The 17,813-nt window shown below is 44.6% G+C and overlaps 6 protein-coding genes across 6 annotated transcripts; all 6 read left to right on the top strand.

The window, feature by feature from the left end:
• Positions 1-517: 517 nt before the first annotated feature.
• Positions 518-2,840, top strand: AOL_s00170g16 (uncharacterized protein; the record flags this gene model as incomplete). Its single annotated transcript, XM_011127645.1, has 2 exons — positions 518-2,717; positions 2,794-2,840. 2 exons carry the CDS (start codon positions 518-520, stop codon positions 2,838-2,840), a joined length of 2,247 nt encoding a protein of 748 aa, XP_011125947.1.
• Positions 2,841-8,141: 5,301 nt separating this feature from the next.
• On the top strand, positions 8,142-8,657 carry AOL_s00170g15 (uncharacterized protein; the record flags this gene model as incomplete). Its single annotated transcript, XM_011127644.1, has 1 exon — positions 8,142-8,657. One exon carries the CDS (start codon positions 8,142-8,144, stop codon positions 8,655-8,657), a length of 516 nt encoding a protein of 171 aa, XP_011125946.1.
• A 968-nt stretch (positions 8,658-9,625) lies between these two features.
• On the top strand, positions 9,626-10,200 carry AOL_s00170g14 (uncharacterized protein; the record flags this gene model as incomplete). Its single annotated transcript, XM_011127643.1, has 2 exons — positions 9,626-10,069; positions 10,129-10,200. 2 exons carry the CDS (start codon positions 9,626-9,628, stop codon positions 10,198-10,200), a joined length of 516 nt encoding a protein of 171 aa, XP_011125945.1.
• Positions 10,201-10,753: 553 nt separating this feature from the next.
• Positions 10,754-12,016, top strand: AOL_s00170g13 (uncharacterized protein; the record flags this gene model as incomplete). Its single annotated transcript, XM_011127642.1, has 1 exon — positions 10,754-12,016. The coding sequence occupies one exon, from the start codon at positions 10,754-10,756 to the stop codon at positions 12,014-12,016; it is 1,263 nt and encodes a 420-aa protein (XP_011125944.1).
• A 1,461-nt stretch (positions 12,017-13,477) lies between these two features.
• AOL_s00170g12 (uncharacterized protein) lies at positions 13,478-14,382 on the top strand (the record flags this gene model as incomplete). The annotated part of the gene is made up of 3 exons (XM_011127641.1): positions 13,478-13,974; positions 14,085-14,180; positions 14,253-14,382. 3 exons carry the CDS (start codon positions 13,478-13,480, stop codon positions 14,380-14,382), a joined length of 723 nt encoding a protein of 240 aa, XP_011125943.1.
• Positions 14,383-15,499: 1,117 nt separating this feature from the next.
• On the top strand, positions 15,500-17,299 carry AOL_s00170g11 (uncharacterized protein; the record flags this gene model as incomplete). Its single annotated transcript, XM_011127640.1, has 4 exons — positions 15,500-15,951; positions 16,029-16,322; positions 16,394-16,637; positions 16,703-17,299. 4 exons carry the CDS (start codon positions 15,500-15,502, stop codon positions 17,297-17,299), a joined length of 1,587 nt encoding a protein of 528 aa, XP_011125942.1.
• Between the last annotated feature and the right edge of the window lie 514 nt (positions 17,300-17,813).

Here is a 17,813-nt window from a genome sequence, read left to right as displayed (position 1 = left end):
GCACGGCGTCCAATCGGTGCTTCTCCTTAATGACGCTTCGAGGTCCGGACGCAGCAGTTATCCTTTAAGTAGAAGTGCCAGACCAGTAACTCGAAAATGCGATCTTTTGTTGTATCCGATTACTGACGGGGCGTAAGATATACGCTTAAGCTTAGCGTTTTCTTCCTATTTTGCTTTATATCTGGTGGGGGCGTTGCGCGGTAGATTATTTTTACAAATTAATGTTGGAAGTAGTTTTATACTTGAATCTGAAATACCGTCCTCATATGTTGGTATCTTTCTTCCACTCAGCTATTGTTTCTTATCAATATTTCTGTCTACGCCTCTCACGTACCCGTGTTCTACCACGCAGTATCAAATCATTCAACTCCACCATACCTACCGCCGGTTCAAAATATAGTACTCTCACGACCTTTTTCTACTGGATATGTTCGAAACGTTACGTTTGGTCAGACGCATTTATATCTAGGGCGCTCAGCACTCCTCTCTGACGGAATTGATTGGCCAATTCACTAAGATGGACCGAGAGGATGGATTCGGTAAAATCGACAATGAGTCGTCGGGTTGGTCATCGTCTTCGGCGGGGGTAAAGGGCTATGTCCAACTCTTCTGTCGATCTTTGAGACACCAATCCCAACAAGCTGTTAATTTTCTATTCAACATTAATACCCGATTCCGATCAGGCTATACACCAATACCGCGTTCCCTCCATATAACTCCCGAGGGGTCTTCATTCACAAGTTACAGAAAGTTAATCTTTGTAATATTTTTATCAGCATGGGGTCTTGTTGTTGGAATGTGTGGGATTTATGCATACGACGGGCTGGATATCCTACCTAGAGGAATGATATGGGGACGAAAAGAGGTTTCTATGTTTCTTGGGCCAGGTTACCCCGTTGGAAATATCATATCTTCATCCGAATGGAGCACTTTCCATTTCGGAAAGGTAGAAATTCCTGCCCCGCCACCAGAACCTCCCGGCTCAACGGTGAAAAGGGTCCAACCGCCTACCGATTGGTTGAACTGCGAAGCGGCAAAGAATTTCGCAAAATCTTTGCCGGAGGTTACCTTTGTTCCATTCGAAGAAGCCCTTGAACACAACGGCGAAGGACAGGAAGTTTCATGGTTGAACGAATGGCTTACAGATGGCCAGCTGAACAACAGTGATATGAAGGCAAAATCGCATCCTATTGACGTGATATATACCTGGGTAAACGGAACTTCGCCTGCCTTCCACAAAGCAAAACAAAGTGTGGAAGAGGGGAGCAGATTAATGGATATACCCGACTACAGGTCCGATACCCTGAACCGTCATCGGGATTGGGATGAACTGCGATATAGTGTGCGGAGTATCGAAAACTTCCTTGAGAAGAAAGAAACAGGAGAGTTGAGGATACCGAGAGTTCTTGGAAAGGTTAGCATCATAACTACCCAGCATAGCGATGGGCCTCAGAAAGTCCAGACACCGCTGTGGTTAAATATGAGCCATCCGGAAGCACCAGAAATAATCCCGCAAGAAGGGCTAGTGTCACCAATGCTGGCTGGCACCTGTGCCACCGAAACGTTCTCATCTTGTGCTGTTGAGGCCCGCCTTGACCGAATTGAATCCGATAATGATAAGGTGATGATTCTCAGTGACGACATGTTCCTGTCGAACCAACATTCATCTGCAGACATCTATTCTCCTTTATACGGCTTACCCTTCGTCTTCGAATATGCCTGGCCCCACTATACCATCGATTACCCACCCGCTTTCGGATCGCTCGAGTTTCGCTTCGGTGAACACCCGTACCTGTACTTTTGCGCATACCTTCTACACGTTAGATTTGGCTGGGAGTATCGGTCTTATAACAAACATACCGTCCACTCACTCTCGAGAACAATCATGCGAGAACTTAGATCAACGTTCCCATCTGCTTTCGAGCTCAGCAGTGCACAGCGGTTCCGGGGAGAGAGTCCTTCGATACACCTCTGGTTTCTTTTCGATTGGTATGTAATTGAAAGACACCGCGAGGCGTTGATATGGAGCTATCTTTTCGGAAAACTCCAAGAGGATGGGTCCACAACAATAAGTCTCAAAACTCTTCATGGAGAGCTCTCGGAAATCGACACATCAACCGACTTCTCTCGGGATTCGCTGGTGTCAGAAAAAGTCAAGTCCGCCTATGAAAAAGCAGATATCGAACCAAATATCGCATCAAAGTTCTTATGGAGCAGTGCAGATGGGCCTGTATGGCTCTCAGCGGAGAATGAGAGAGATCTTGCCAAAAGAGTCGATGATGCCCTACTCCACGACCGTACATTCGACGAAACCCGGAAACTTGCTCCTTGCGAGATTAAACCGGAGTGCTTTATATTTCCTGGCATCAAATCTGAAAATATCCCAACGGAGCTAATCTTTGATAAGTGGAGGAGAACAGATCGTGCGTGTGGAGACTGCATGATTAATGCACTGTTGAGGAAATCGGGTCCGCTAGGATTCAGCGCTTTCCTTTCCACGGAGCCGAGAAGAAGGAGCATTTCTTTACAGTCTATATATCGGTATTCACACACTTTCTCGAGGGTTGATGCCCGTTACGGAATGATGGAGAACCCAGATACAGTGAAGAGCCTGACAGAAGAATGGATCGCCCAACGGCCTGCTGAAGTGTGCTTCAACGACCACTTTTTCTCCGAGGAGCCAAGTGAAGTACAGAGATTTGCTGAGGCCGCCAAAGGTACGCAAGCGGAGAAATAATCTTCTCGAAATCCTCTTCGAGAACGAAAATTTTCAAGCTAACATTTCTATTATAGGCTTCTTTGAGAAGTATTTCCCGAATAAAAACAAGTGGGAACTTTGATTTATTTTGAATCGTTCTCGCTTATTGCCTCCGGCGCCGGCATGTATAATATTATTACACGGCGTCTGGGACCCGTTTCACTTTTCTTGTGACTATTAATCGTTTTTCTTTGGTTTGATATTTAGGGGGGGTTCTGTTCGCGTGTCTGGATATGTATTGCCAGTTATTTGGATTTTTCTAGAGGCGTTATATTTGAGGGTTTCCTGGAATCAATAGGAGTTCATGCATGAGTTCGTGCGAGTTCTAGCTCGAACATCATCGTGCATCGTCAAATTAGCTTTCAGTCATAATATCGTATATAAGCTTCTATATGTTCTGTATCAGCTAATATACCAATCAATCTTTGAGGCTCAGGGCTGTATGATTGTATCCCGCGAAAACAGTTTATTTCCGCAGGTTTTAGAAGTCCGAGAGGCATAATATCATGATAAGCCGTTGACCGGGATCGATCGGGCCTGTCAAATATATTAATATTGCAAACGCCCACTAAGTATTCACTGCAACAAAAAACAACAACCTCAACTCACGATTATGCAATTACTTAATTTTCATGAGCAATTGAGGGCATTCTGTTCCCGAGAAGGTTTTGACACCCCTCCGGACCCACAGAAATGCCAGTACATAATCGTGAGATGCTTGCCCTGAAAATGGGTGCTACATCTGACTCAAGGCAGCCAAATCTGGTCTCGTTCCCAGATACCACAAATATAATAGAGGCATGCTAACATCTCCATGTTCCTATTAGCTATTTGGATTCAGACATAGAAGTTAGGCGATTTTGTGTTGTATATACCACATAATTCCATGTTTTTCAGGAGCCTGGTGCCGTCAAGGCCTTAATTCTTCAACCGCGCGATTACAATCATATTTCAAAGCTTCTAGCTTCTTCTCTTTCCTTTATTTAGTAGCCAATCATAATTGTCGGATGAACGTCGAAAACCAAAAACTAGCGCTAGTGTGATACACAGCTCGATTTTCAGAACAGGGTCCTGGCCTGGTCGATAATAGTACCATGGGAAATATTGATTAACGGCGAAGGAAAGTAGCGAAGGCCTCAAAGCCTCTCTATAAGTTTATTTAACCCCACGCGAGCCCGATATTAACTCGTCGAGTTGATCGTGCACACGTGCTCAATTCTTAGAGTCTGGTTCGATCGCGCTGAAATTATCAAGGACCTATGCCGACCAGGAACCAGTCTATCTATATATATATACCAGGCCGCCTCGAGAATGTCCTCTGCCATAAACAACATAGGATGGGCAAATAAGGCCCATATTAAGATAAAAATGCCTCAAAATTTTTTATTCATGGGGTTTGATTCAATTGATGCGTCTCAATTGGTTTTAATGAGTGGCGGGAAGCCTGGAGATCGATATCCTTATTGCACGATTAAGATTCACTCAGCCCGGGAGATCCTATTCAGGGTATCTGCGCCACATTCCCGCTGAACTCTTATATCAGTTGCATAATTGGTCGAGTATACCGAGTACGCGTTTTCTGGAGCCGGCATAACCCCTTTCATTAAGTATTTCCCCACACCTGTGGCCTATTGGTTGAGATTTTGGCAATTGGGACGACTCGGTAGTGAAAAAAATGGACCGGGTGGCTGTATTAACGCCTGTGGGTCTATCCATTTGATCCTATGTCATCGCGTCTTGGTCTCCTGTTGTATTTAAAGCCTCTCGTAACGTTGGGTTAACTTCCCACTGATAAATTTTGATCCTAATTCCCAAAATAGTTGTCTCTTATTTCGGGTCTCAAAGCCTGGTCGTTTTATTTTCTTGATTGACATTTAATACACACCCTTTCATTCTCCAAAGTCTAAATATATTTATGGATTTAACTAGGGTTAAATAAAGATCCTAAGACAATCTTAGAAACAGAGTATAAATATGTCTACTGACAGAAAATCCGCTCTTGGAGGAGGCATATTTGGTACACCCCCGCGACATAAGGCACCGAGCACTCCACTTTCACTTAGAGAAAGGGGGCGTACTCAATCCGATGCCAAATCGCCTACGTCGTCGAAAAATAGCGAAATATATTGCGATGAAAGCAACGGTGATGAGTGGCTTTTCCGTTGTTCGAGTCGCAGATTGTGCCTGCGCACCGGTTCTTGACATCTCACGTTGTGATATTTATAGACTCCGGCCGGCAGCAACATAGAATCGAAAGTTATCTCTTTAGATGGAGCTATAGGGACGGATGAAGATAGAAAACTACTCGACAAAATCGATAAGTTGAGGGCGCTAGGCGTAAACAAAATTCTAGCTTTACCTCAAGTAAGTTCCTAAACTCTTATAATATTAATAATTCCAACCTCCCAGGCAGCAGCTAATAGATGGCATGGCTCGTAGTTACCGGAGACTAAAGCTCAGGAAAATCATCAGTTCTGGAAGCCTTAACTGGGCTCCCACTTCCCCGATCTTCTGGGCTATGTACACGCTTCGCAACGGAAATTTGTCTTCGCCGTTCTTCTTACCACAAACCTATCATCATAACAATCAAGTGGGCATCCGGCCGTCGCTTTTCGGAAGGCTATACTAGAGGAAGAATTGACAACAGATAAGATTTTAGAAATCGTGAACCAGGCGAGCGATGTCATGCGTGTTCCGCGACCAGGACAGCGACCGACTGATACTGCCTCAAACGAAAGAGCCTTTTCGGATCACTTGCTATCCCTGGAGCTTTCCGGGCCTCAGCATGCTCAATTTTCGGTTATAGATTTGCCCGGACTTATAAGGTACTTAGAACGCCAAATACCCATGTGCGCATGTACCCACACTTCCGGATTTCCGCTAAACTTGGGACCCTCTCAGTTATTCGGTTGGTGGCAAACCAACAGCAACGTAAAGATATCGATCTGATAAAAAAGATGAACTTAAAATATATCGAGGACAAAAGGAGTATCATCCCGTAAGTTTAAAGATATATGTCAAGGTTGTACTAGAGGAGCCTAGCTAGCCGATATGCATATAAAGCGCCGTACTAAGCGCCAATGTAGATGCTGCAAACCTAGAGGTTTTACAGCTGGTCAAAGATATCGAGCAAACAGGGAGGAAAGCCCTCGGTATTCTCACTAAGCCTGACGGGGTAGAAACTGGGCCGTACTGATATTCCCCAACTTCAGTCAGAAATCGAGTTGCATATTCAAAAAATAGATGCGTCCCTCAGGAAAATCGGAAAGCCTCGCACATCTACCCTGGAGCACAAGTTATTTGTCACTGATGTTGAGGTCAAGGCGAGGAGAATAACCGATGAAGCGCTCCATGGTCGTTACGGAAAGGAAATATTTACAGAATGTGAAAATCTTAAGCTCCGCCAGCATGCTCGAGCTTTAAAAAGGAACTTTCCGAAGCCTTTATTAAGTACGGAAACAACAGGGCATTCTCATCTGTTCTCAATTCGCGGAACAATGAGGAGGGAGATGGAGGCGAATACAATCGAACCGGGCGGTTTATTCCCATTCCTTTGGAAGACCGCGAAATTCTTCAATGGATTGAACACACTGAAGCAAGCCCTCGTGGTTATGAGCTCCCAAGCCTGACAAGCGCATACATTCACTCGAGACTTTTTAAGGACATTACCGCAAATTGGGAACCGATTGCCGAATATTATTTCCAACAGCTTCGTGGGATAATCACAAGGTTTCATGACACCATTACGTGAAGGACACGCGCAGGCGAGCAAGTGCGCCAAACGCTCTCTGGCCGGCACAACAGGCGTATAAGTGAAATAATGGAAATCGCAGCAGTGGAACTCAAGGCCATGATCGAAGCCGAAAAAACATCGATTCTTTTGACTGAGAATCCGGATTTTATCCAAACAGTTTTGTCTTTTCGTGATGGAATACTTATATCGACCCTTGAATCCGTTCCTGAAGATGAACGACCCAGCAACAAAACTCCACCACCTCCTGCTGAGATCCGGAATTAAGTCCTTCGCAATGTTCGAAGTTCGATAAATACTAATACGTCCAACAACAAGATAATCACAATCCACGATGACCTTCGGGCGTTTTATAGGATCGCTAGGCGGAGGTTAGTGGACAGGATTATTGTCCAGGTTTTCGAACGCAAGGTATTGCGCCAAATCCTCGATCTTTACGGCCCAAGAGGGTAGCAGGGATTTCTGACGAGGAACCCAATGGTCTGGCCAGCGAACCACAAACAACGACACAGGAGCGTCTTGATCTCACCCAAGACCTCCAAACTTTCGGGAAAGCGTTATTTACTTTTGAGGCTTGCAAAATATATTCTTGGAGACTTAATGTAGCTATAGCCTGTGTTATTTAAGGTTTCGGGCTTGATCTCATATAGGGGCCATAGTAGGTCATCGGTTTTACAGAATTGTATGTCCTTACAACAGATAAATCCATGTCCATCAAATTGCAAATATAGTTGTAGTCCTTGAATATATTTGTTCGTTGTGATATTTGAGAGGGGAAAGTATAAAAAGCTCCCAAGTCTTGGACCATGCTGTTCAGTACCACAGTTTCGTCAAGAAGGTAGTAGGACCCACCTCATTGGTTGATATCTGTGCTTACATTCATTCCATTAAGATGAAACCTTCACTAACATTAACTTCGAACGGGCTTTTGAGGGTCCAAAAACATAATTGGTGTACTTACATTCGGGTTACTGACATTAATAACCACTTACCTGTTGGCTCGTGCGGGTTGGCGGACCGTTTATCGAACTTGTCGGGAGAATGGTTAAAGATCCGACTTTGTATGTCTAACTTGATCCTGGGCGACTGGGTTTGAATGACCTTAAAAGGAAGCGAGGTCGCGAGTAGAATATCATCCATTAACTGTCAAATCCTCAGTAAGTATTAGTTAAGACATTTATAAAATTAGGCCTGGGCGCCCTTCTCCAACTATTATCTAATCATTCAGAATCAATTCTCGGAAGCTATTCAGCAGATTGTGAAGATGCGGTTTTCGGCTCTAGTGCTGTCCTTATGTTCGCTTGTCACGGCCCAGAGCGGGGCGTGGGGCCAGTGCGGCGGCGTCGGTTAGTAAACCCGCTTGAGAATTTCGAGGACCACCTTATAGGATGTTTAACTAAGAATCGAATCAACCTAATCATTTTAGGATGGACTGGTGCAACGAGCTGTACATCCGGATATTTTTGCTCTGCCCTGAATCCATGTTAGTTCTATCTTTTCTAGCTCTGGCTTTGCGAGCCATTGTCCCCTGCAAAATAGGAGATACTGATTTCCAGGCCAGACTATTCCCAATGTTTGCCAGGAAATTCACCAGCTAGTTCAAGCACGACCACGCCTGTTCAGACGATGACCATGCCTAAAACGAGCACCACCACCTGGACCAGCTCTCGAACAACTACCCAAACAACCTTATCTACAACAACTCGAATCAGTACCACATCTTCCGGGCCAGCACCAAGCGGGACAGCAATTAGGGGTGTTAGTGCTCCTGTCTATCATAAATACCTCCAGAACTTGGACGGGAAAGCTGTCCTAGGCCCGGAAGCAAACCAGGCAAAATTCATCATTTCTGGTGGGACAATCCAAATGAGCGGAACAGGTCTTTACCTAAATATCGACACGACGGCTACCACGTCATACAAAGCCCTGTCCTTTGGAGCAACTCCTAACTTTAGCGGCTGGGGGCTTGAAGGAGACACAATCATCACGACCCAATCATCTCAACTTGGGAGGCAGCTGAACTATGTAATGTGTGGGCCCGTGGGGGCTGACAGTTATGTTGTGTATCTTCAAACTGGCTCGCAGCTTCCATCCGGACCAGGAACTTGTACAAATTATCTAACCATGCATTTGCCATGTTTATGCTGAGGCCTTCAGAAGGCATAGACTGAAATTCCATCGACCAAATTATAAACAGGCCTTCTATCTATTAACATACCTTATCGACTACATCTTAAGTACTTGCAAAAATTAGAATGCACGATTGGACTTCTAGACTTGAACGTGTCAAATTCTGTCAACCGACGTCTGGACCTTGCTACGTAACCCCACGAGGGAGTTCTAATGTAACCTCCAGCCCGGAAGTCCAACTATAATTATGGTATTGGAATACAGGTTCGATACAGCATGGCTAGAGAGCTTCTGCTGGCTTCATGAATAGCATATACATGCGAATGTGCATGTGTGACAAGATCAAGATCGACCCTGAAGATTTTCGATTGATGAATCATATAGAACGTTACACAGAACGCTACCTAAGGCAGAAGCGGAAACATGCATAGGGGCTGACTCAACTAAACACACAATTAACCGGAAAATATATAGGTCCAGGGATATATAGTCCTAGAAAATAATTTCTGCTAGCTCTGTAGACGACATCATTCTTAGTGCCATCCTATCTGCTGATGCCAGTTAACCGAATGTAACGCAAAAGGTGGTCCGTGGCACAAATAGGAAACCGCTAGCTGAAGACCTGAACGCCATGCCAGAACTCTAAAAATATGCAGTTCATAGAACTTTGCATACGAGCTGAGGTTCTCTCAGTGCATATCTAATTGGGGCTGACGGTAAACGGATAAGTATTTGCTTCGCGCTTCGCTTCGTTCTCCCGCGCAGGTTCTCAGGGCTTCCATATGCACTGCACTGGTCAACCTATAAATCCGCCCCTCCCGTTTTCCCAAGAATACCAAGACATACTTTAATCTTTACATTACATATGTAACAAGAACACTATCGATATATCTCGGGGCAGATTTTACTTCATTCAAGATTTTTTTTGCATTCTTCTCGCGAGATATAATTATTGTCCTTCGATTTGATATTTCCTAGGCCCAAATATGTTGCTTCGTCTACCCACTTTATCCCTGTTGGGTCTCGCGGCTGTGGCATCAGCAACAAACACACCGAAGGACTTCTATCTTGTCACAAGTTCAAGCCCCATCTCGTGTCCAAATTCTTCAGACTTACCAAACGCATCTGCAATATCGACCTTCGATCCATACTACCAGGAGGACTATCTCCTTCGAACGATTGGCCCGGGTTACAATAGCTTGCCCGTGTTCAACCTCAAACGGGGAAATCTTGTTACTATCGCAAGCCTGCCACACGGTGGCCCAGTAGCGACATTTACCACGAAACGACCACAAGATGACACCGAACTTAAGTTCCATCCGTCGCCCAACACATCTAGAGGGCCATTGACCATTCGAAATGGCCTCATAGGCTACCATGGGATCATTAACCGCTGGTTCACCTGCCCCGGCGATTTTGGAGAATATGTTGTAAGTACCTTTCGATATAAGAATAAAAAAAGTACCGCTAACGACACACAAATGAAAAGGTCACATATAAGGGAGTAAAACCAGGATGCACGCAGGTCTACCTTCACGCAGCATCTCATCCGCCTTACTGATCCATATTGTCTTGTGAATTCTATAAGATACCGGTTATGGACGGGTTTCATTAAATAGATGGTTGTCATTAAATGCGTGTCATTTGGTTGAATTATTAAAGATAGTAATTCCATCGCGGCTCCAATATCCCCAAGATACCTCTCTGATAATGTGAAAGATATATAAAATTAAGAAAAATCTACAGAAAGAGCCCCAAGGAACTGCTGTTTTTGGATATAATTAATGGATCTGTTCAGGTTCCAATTAGTGGTGACATTCCTGAGCTGTTTGCAGCAGTTGTTCGAGAAACATACAACAAAAACAACGCTGATATCATTACGCACGTGCATCGAGCATTCCCGATAACATGAGTTACATTCTCCTAGTTGGACGGAACAAAGAATCTAAGCAACTGGTTTCTGTGATATCAATTGATTGAATCAATATATATTTCGTCTCTTTCCTTCCTGTATTCGCAAGAAGATTGCCCTACCATCTCGTTCATCAGCATTGGAGTAAAGCATCTCGAGGATCAAAAGCATTTGCACACAGGTACAGAGGCCAATTGCCAATATGTCTAAAGATCCGAACGATAGACCTAGCGACGCCCTACTTGGGGTCTTAGTCACCGTTCTTTCCGTCCTTGTTTTTGGCCTCCTAACACTAGTAACATATCTTTATCTTCAATTACGAAAGATCCACCAAAAATACAAGGAACTTCTTAAGGAATCCGGTACCACCTCCTCACTCTGTCAACGAATCCGCGAACAACGGAAATCAGCAATCTTGCATATAGTTACAAATAGTGATCTGGAACAACAACGGGATCAATACATTAGCTCGCCAATTTCTCAGCACTCAGATTACTCCCTGAATATGCCAGAATGTAGCAGAACGAAATTTTCTCCTAAGGATATCGAGTCCATAGAGCCTAATTCGCCTGAGAGAGAACCTTGGGGCATTCGAAAAGTACGATCAATAGAGAGGTTAACAGGACTTACGAAAGAGCTCTCTATAAAGTCAGACCACCGAAATCACCTTTCAGATCAAACTTCCGCAGCAGGAGACCAAAATCCATTCTCCGAACAAGAAGAAATCTTTGAATATGATGTCACAGGGGTGAACCCAATCGATTCTAACTTTACCTTAGGCGGCGAAATGGAAAGGGGGCACGCCTTTGAAGTTCAATTTCCGACAGTCAAGTCTCCAGAAACGATGGAGTTAGATAGTTTCCATGAGCAGATCGATTGGAACGGAAACAAAGCCCAGTCATGCGATCCGAATCTACTCGCCGTCCCCCAGCCAAATTGTTTCACACGAACTCAATATTCAATATCAGCAATCAAAACCATATCTGCGCCGATTCACAGATTTGAATGTGAATCGAATATACCACCCCATGCCCGGTCGCCAGCCCCTCAAGGATTATATGAGGTTCCGTTGAAAGGTACAAGCGAGGCTTATATGACAAATATGGATCTCCATGACCACGAAATAACAGGAATCGGCAGCCTCGAGCACTACGACAAAGAAGAAGTCCCTCGCCCTTTCCTTGAGCGCTCATTTAGCCTGAACCTCGCATACCCAGACCCAGCAGAGGAAGCAATAACCAAAAATCGGAATTCGCCAGGAACAAAACTTAAACTTTACCTCAAAAATGCACGTAGCCATCGAAAATCCGTTGGAAGCACCCAGGGAAAATCTACACCTCCCTCAAGGTCTCCAGAGGGGACAATCTCCAGGGCTAAACGTGATCTTTTCAGGCTACCCAAATCTAGTCGTGAGGAGAGTACACCGCCGCCCTCCAATAAGGAGGGAACACTTGATAATAATTAAATAGCTTCGGGTATATGTCTGAGAGATATATAACATCTCAAGATTTGGAAATTTTCATTATATATATGTTTGCTACGATTGTACAACTCGATTGAGAATTAGGCTAGTTTCTTGGTTTTGTATCTCTTGTTGTTGAGCCTTAATCTCTTTCTTCTCTTCCCCCTCTTTTTATAGTCGTATTTACAACTTCTAATATACACCAAGTTTACCATTAAAATTATATTTCGATCAATTACATGTAGTTACGCAAGGGTCAAGCTTGTCCAAGGCAGGCTGCGATGCGCTGGGCCATGGGGCATATCCCAGAGCGATTGCTGTACGGATCAGCCGACCCCGACATAGTCATGGGATTGTTGAATTGAAACTTTTTATCCTTTGTAGGCTATTAGGAACTAATAGGGAGCGATAAAAACGTATTTTATATGGCCGTTTAGAACTTCACATGCACAGAGTGTACTTCCTGTTTTCCCGGTTATCTAGCTTATCTCACAAAATGTCCCGAGAAATTAGGTATGGAACGCGGCCCTACGTGGCCCAGCTACTACTGAATTTATGAAACGTGAAGATTATAATCTAAGCGAAAGAACACTGTTTCGCCATCATTCTGGTACCACAACTGGGCTGCAAACGTGACAAAAGTGGCGGACGAAGGAATCTCGACCGTTTCCGGTTTAACTTCAGGAACCTGTGACCCAAGTCGCTGGGTCCCGAGAGTTTGATACAACCCCAAAGTACTATGATTGGTATCGCGAGATCTGAGTCTTCATATATCACAATCTTAAACTAAATGTTTTCTTGGAAATTCGGAAGTAGAGTTCGTAGGTGTAAATTCGGTCGACTGTGAATTTGGGATTCCGAAGACGTTTTCGGGGAACTTGGAGTCTTACTCAAATTCTGTGTGCATACACCATTGCACAATACAAAAGAATATACTTCCCATCTGGGTAATGGCCTATGCCATAGGCTTCCGGAATCCATTCGATTTTGGGGGAAAACAATTAGCAAAAGGACGGGCTAGAACTATCTAACTGTTGGATAACGCACTCGGAAATGATTTTCGTTTCTCAAATGGGGTCGATTAGAGGAAGTTTATTACGGCTGATCAGTATGAGGTGGTATATTCTCGTAAATAGGAAACCAATTAACCAGGTTCTATGGACCACACTGGACCGACCCCTAAATACTACTAATATTGGGTTTCCTTCGACCCTTAGACTCGTCATTGCTCTAGGGTACTGTCTCAAAGCTACCAGTTCTCGATCCTGGCGCCCTCCACACTCGTTCGTCGAATTCATGCCTACTTTGCCTCCAAGAATGTGCATATAAACCTACGGCCCTAGCACCATATGACCCCGTCTACCATTTAAATCTCACAAACAATACAATATTTTAATCTCCGGAAATTCTAAAATAGGTTTCTAATATCTTCTTTATATCCCTGCCGAATAATCAACAGTTAAAATGAAGCTATCTTACACTGCTCTTGTTGCTTTACTCTTGACCACCGCGCTCAGTTCGCCTACGGGCCACGGAGACAGTGACAAGGGCAAAGATATAGCTGTCACTTTAGATGCTGTTGCTAGAATAGAGGATGCAGAGCTTGACCTTGGTGCTCTGCAGAATGTGCACGGCAAAAACTTCGAGGCTGGCGCTGACACTCGTCTAGACATAGGCCTCGAAGGTAGGAGCGTCGGTTTCGATGCCACGGAGGAGATCGATAAACGAGGCACGAAGTTTATCATAAGCACCGTCGGCACCTCTCTGCGAAGTGAAATGTTAAAATACCACAACGCTTGGAGAGCCCATCATGGTGCCCCAGCATTGAAGTGGAACACAACTCTCGCAATGGCCGCCCTCAAGTCGGCCCGAAAATGTGTTTTTGCTCATACAAAGAATAACGAATACGGAGAGAACATAGCTGCTGGAACATATACTAGCCCGTCATACTATGCTTCTTTGTAAGTACCGGGGGGTTTCGATTCTCGCAATAACTTATGCCCCAAAAATAGCTACTGAAGACCGCTGCACCTAGATGGTATAACGAGGTTTCGAAATATAATTTCAATAGACCTGGATTCTCGAGCGAAACGGGCCATTTCACGGCCGTTGTTTGGAAAAATACAAAGCAAATTGGCTGCGCATACGTCAAGAATTGTGCAGGCGGGTAAGTAAACGATCCGAGCAAAATTTTGGGACATTTATATTCAATCAAAGAACTGATGGAGAGCATAAATAGACTACCAAACATGCTATTCTGCGAATACTCGCCCGCGGGGAATGTTTTACCGGCATCCAACTTTAGGACAAATGTTCTTCCTGCTCGCACATCACCCAAAAACCCGGCCCAACCTTCTCCAAATCTTTGACTTGACTCCCAATGAGTTTCGTTCACCTGTGAGGCGGCTATTTTGGGGCCTTCTCCCGCGGAGAGGTCGCGTATTCATACTAGGGAAATGGTTGGGTGGCCGCAAACTGTCAAAGGAGTAACACGGGGATCCGGAGTTTTGCAGCTTGTTATTCATTGATTCTAAGCAATAGTCGCGATTTGTTCTCAAATTGTATTTTTGGTCGATCTAATCAGTTATACGTGATTACTCACGTATACGCGCAATATTCGTTCGTTCATTTGAGCCAGTAGATCGATTCCCGACGCGAAACCTGCAACATTGGGCATAAAACGATACATCAAATTCAAGGCCATAACGCCCGACTAGGACATCGTGGTAATTTCGAGCGTAGTTGTTTAAAGCTAGGGGGCTTTAGTACTATTACAATTTATGAATACCTAATAGTACCTAGGCAATTGAACTACTTGTCTCGTCGCCAGACTCCTCAACTGTGGGCAACTACATACCTACTGTTATATGTAAAAAACAAAATGCGTTGTTTTCACCTAAGTAAATAGGCCCAATCTTGGGAATAGCCCTCGATCCTAGTTACATCAACCAACCAATTCGCATACTTTTATTTGTTATCATCAAGTACTATTCACCTTAATCTAAACCCATTGGGGTAAGCTCATCACTACTTAGGTAAGTACCTAGGTACTTGTGTATGACCATATGAGAATCATGTTGGATTGTGTTGTGGTGGTGGTGGCTGGTAGATCGATCCAGAAACGAGTTTTCTCGGCCCGACATCATCGGAAGCTAATGGCGGACTAACTACAAACAGCCCCACCCGCAACCCCGCAATTAGGATGCTGTTGGACGTCACTAGACATCTCCATTTGTATTCTGGTGATGACATGACGAGAGCCTTAGTCTTGACTTCTGAACAGAACTGTACGGAGTGCCTAGGTCAGAATCACCACCATATTTCATGCTGAACTTCGGTATATTACGCAAAGTAAAGAATAAAAGAACAAAAATTTAGACATTAAATTTACCTTATTTTAGGTGATTGTGCTTTCCCCCTTTTTTTTGTTCCTTGAAAAGAAAACACGATTCTTGGAATTACGTTGTCTCGGATTGTGCTTTAATCATGGATACCATAACAATCGAGCATCCGTATTTAGGCAGGGTCACGGGCATCCAAAAGTCACCTTCTGTTCTACAGTATCTAGGCCTCAAGTACGCAGAAATCCCCGGACGCTTCTCTGAAGCAGTCCTCCATATTCCAAAGGATCCGAATGCGACTCGCTACGGGCCGCAAGCCCCTCAGGGCGCCGACACCTGCGCAGGAGAATTTGGTCTCATTGGCCAAGTTCTACCAATTGACGACGTTGTAAACACGATGTCGGAATCGGACTGCTTGACACTCAACATTACCGTACCTTCGTCTACGGGGGTCAAGTATTCAGATCTTCCAGTCTTGGTTTGGGTTCATGGAGGAAATTTCCAACTTGGTGCAAGTTCCTGGCCGCAGTATGATTTAGCCCACATTGTAAGCACCTCGGCGAAACTAGGAAAGCCAATTGTTGGTGTCAGCGTGAAGTATGAGGGTTCCAGTTGGATACACACAAAGATCCCAAGTGATGTATATACATAGTCTGCTAACAGGTTTGATTCAGCTATCGACTTGGCATACTCGGTTTCCTTACATCCACTGAAATGACAGAGGCAGGCCACGGGGGAAACTACGGGTTCAAAGATCTTGTCACAGCCTTTGGGTGGATCCAGCGCTATATTCATGGTTTTGGAGGCAATCCTGACAATATCACTGCACTTGGAGAGAGTGCTGGCGCAGCTGCAGTGACGACTCTTTTATGGCAAGAAGAGCCACTTTTCAACAAACTGATTGCCATGGGCGGTTCCTGTTGCTTAATACCCCCGGCCCCTCTGGAAGCCCATGATTCGATCTATGAGTATGGAAGTCTTTTCCGGCCTTTTAAATTAATTAGGGTGGCGCATCACAGCCTGGCTAACCTAGTTGTAGAAAAGCGATGAGTCTGCTCGGCCTATCAGAGGAACCCTTTTCCAGGCAGCAAGAGATCCTTAGTACAATGCCAGTTGAAGAACTTGTGAAAAAGACTTTCCAGGTTGTGCCGGCACTTCCTGCCATTGATAGAATCTTCCTACCAAAAGCACATGGTATTTTTTGCATTTCGGACCCTGAAGATCTTTCGATCCCAGGAAAAACGTGGTGCAAGACAATGATTTTGGGAGACAGCAAAGACGACGTAGGCAATATAAGGGTCCCTGCGGCCACGTTTTGGAACATCGGGCTGACTTTAAATTGGACTAGGGTCTTGTTATGGGTCTGGGGATCTTAGCAGCTGGTCGTGTTGCATCAATTCCGGCAACATTCCCTGCACATTTTGAAAGGTCATTTCTTTCGGACCCGGAAGATCTTGCACTCATAAAACAGCACTATCAAATAGATGCGAACACCCCATCAAACCAAGCCTTCGATACGCTTCTCCAAATGTCCTCTGATATCGGCTTCTTGGCCCCAACACATTACCTTGCGGCGGGGTTCCCAGGTCCATCATACGTCTATCACTTCAACTATCGTAATCCTTGGGATGGGATGTGGGGTGGGAAAGTCAGCCACATTCTCGATGTAGCTGTCGCGCTGGGAAACTACAATTTGAATGGTTTGGATGAACATGGCGCTAATACTAGTGGCGAGATGCAGGATGCGTTCATAAACTTCGCTAATGGTGAGGAGCCTTGGGCACCATTTCAGGAGATCGCATCGGGTCCAATGAGGGTTTTTGGAGATGGGAAGGCGAAAATGGTCACTGCTCTCGCAGACGCTCAGCGTTACCCGGAGCTGTTTGACTTGCTTGAAAATGTCGGGTGGTCCAAGTGGTGGACGGCAATATCAAATTATCTATAACTAGTAGGTACTTACTTAGTTGGTAGCTTAGTCCAAACTTACAAATACCATGCAGGTGTATGGCCAAGACGTTTGTGTATCCCAACTAAAACTTACGTTGCTATATGAATGAAATAATATTAAGAATTTCTCATGAGTAGGGTTGTAATATGGGTCCACTAAAGTGCCGAGTAGCCGCTCGTATGTAAGTATGCACTTGCTAGATTCTTTCTCTATCTTCAAACTGTGACGGGGGCAGCCACGCGTTTGACATGACTTTTCAAAAAAAAAAACACTAACTTTTAGAGCGAAATACGAGGGAACGTGGGTGCTCAATTGTGGTGTCATTCATTGACGACAGGTTATAATACGCGGCAGTCGGACCAGGAAAAACCCGAAATTAGAATATAATAACTGCCGGTTCTATCACTTAAGGTTGTAATAAGATACATGTACATAATGTAGTTAGCACGCGGTAGGTATAAACTGGGTCGCTATATCTTGTGTGTTCCAAAATGTAAACCTTGTGAGGGAT

The sequence above is a fragment of the Orbilia oligospora genome, assembly GCF_000225545.1.
Source record: "Orbilia oligospora ATCC 24927 unplaced genomic scaffold scaffold00170, whole genome shotgun sequence".
Classification (NCBI taxonomy): Eukaryota; Fungi; Ascomycota; class Orbiliomycetes; order Orbiliales; family Orbiliaceae; genus Orbilia; species Orbilia oligospora.
The sequence above is the reverse complement of the archived record's forward strand: the minus strand, read 5'-3'. Positions and strand labels throughout refer to the sequence as shown.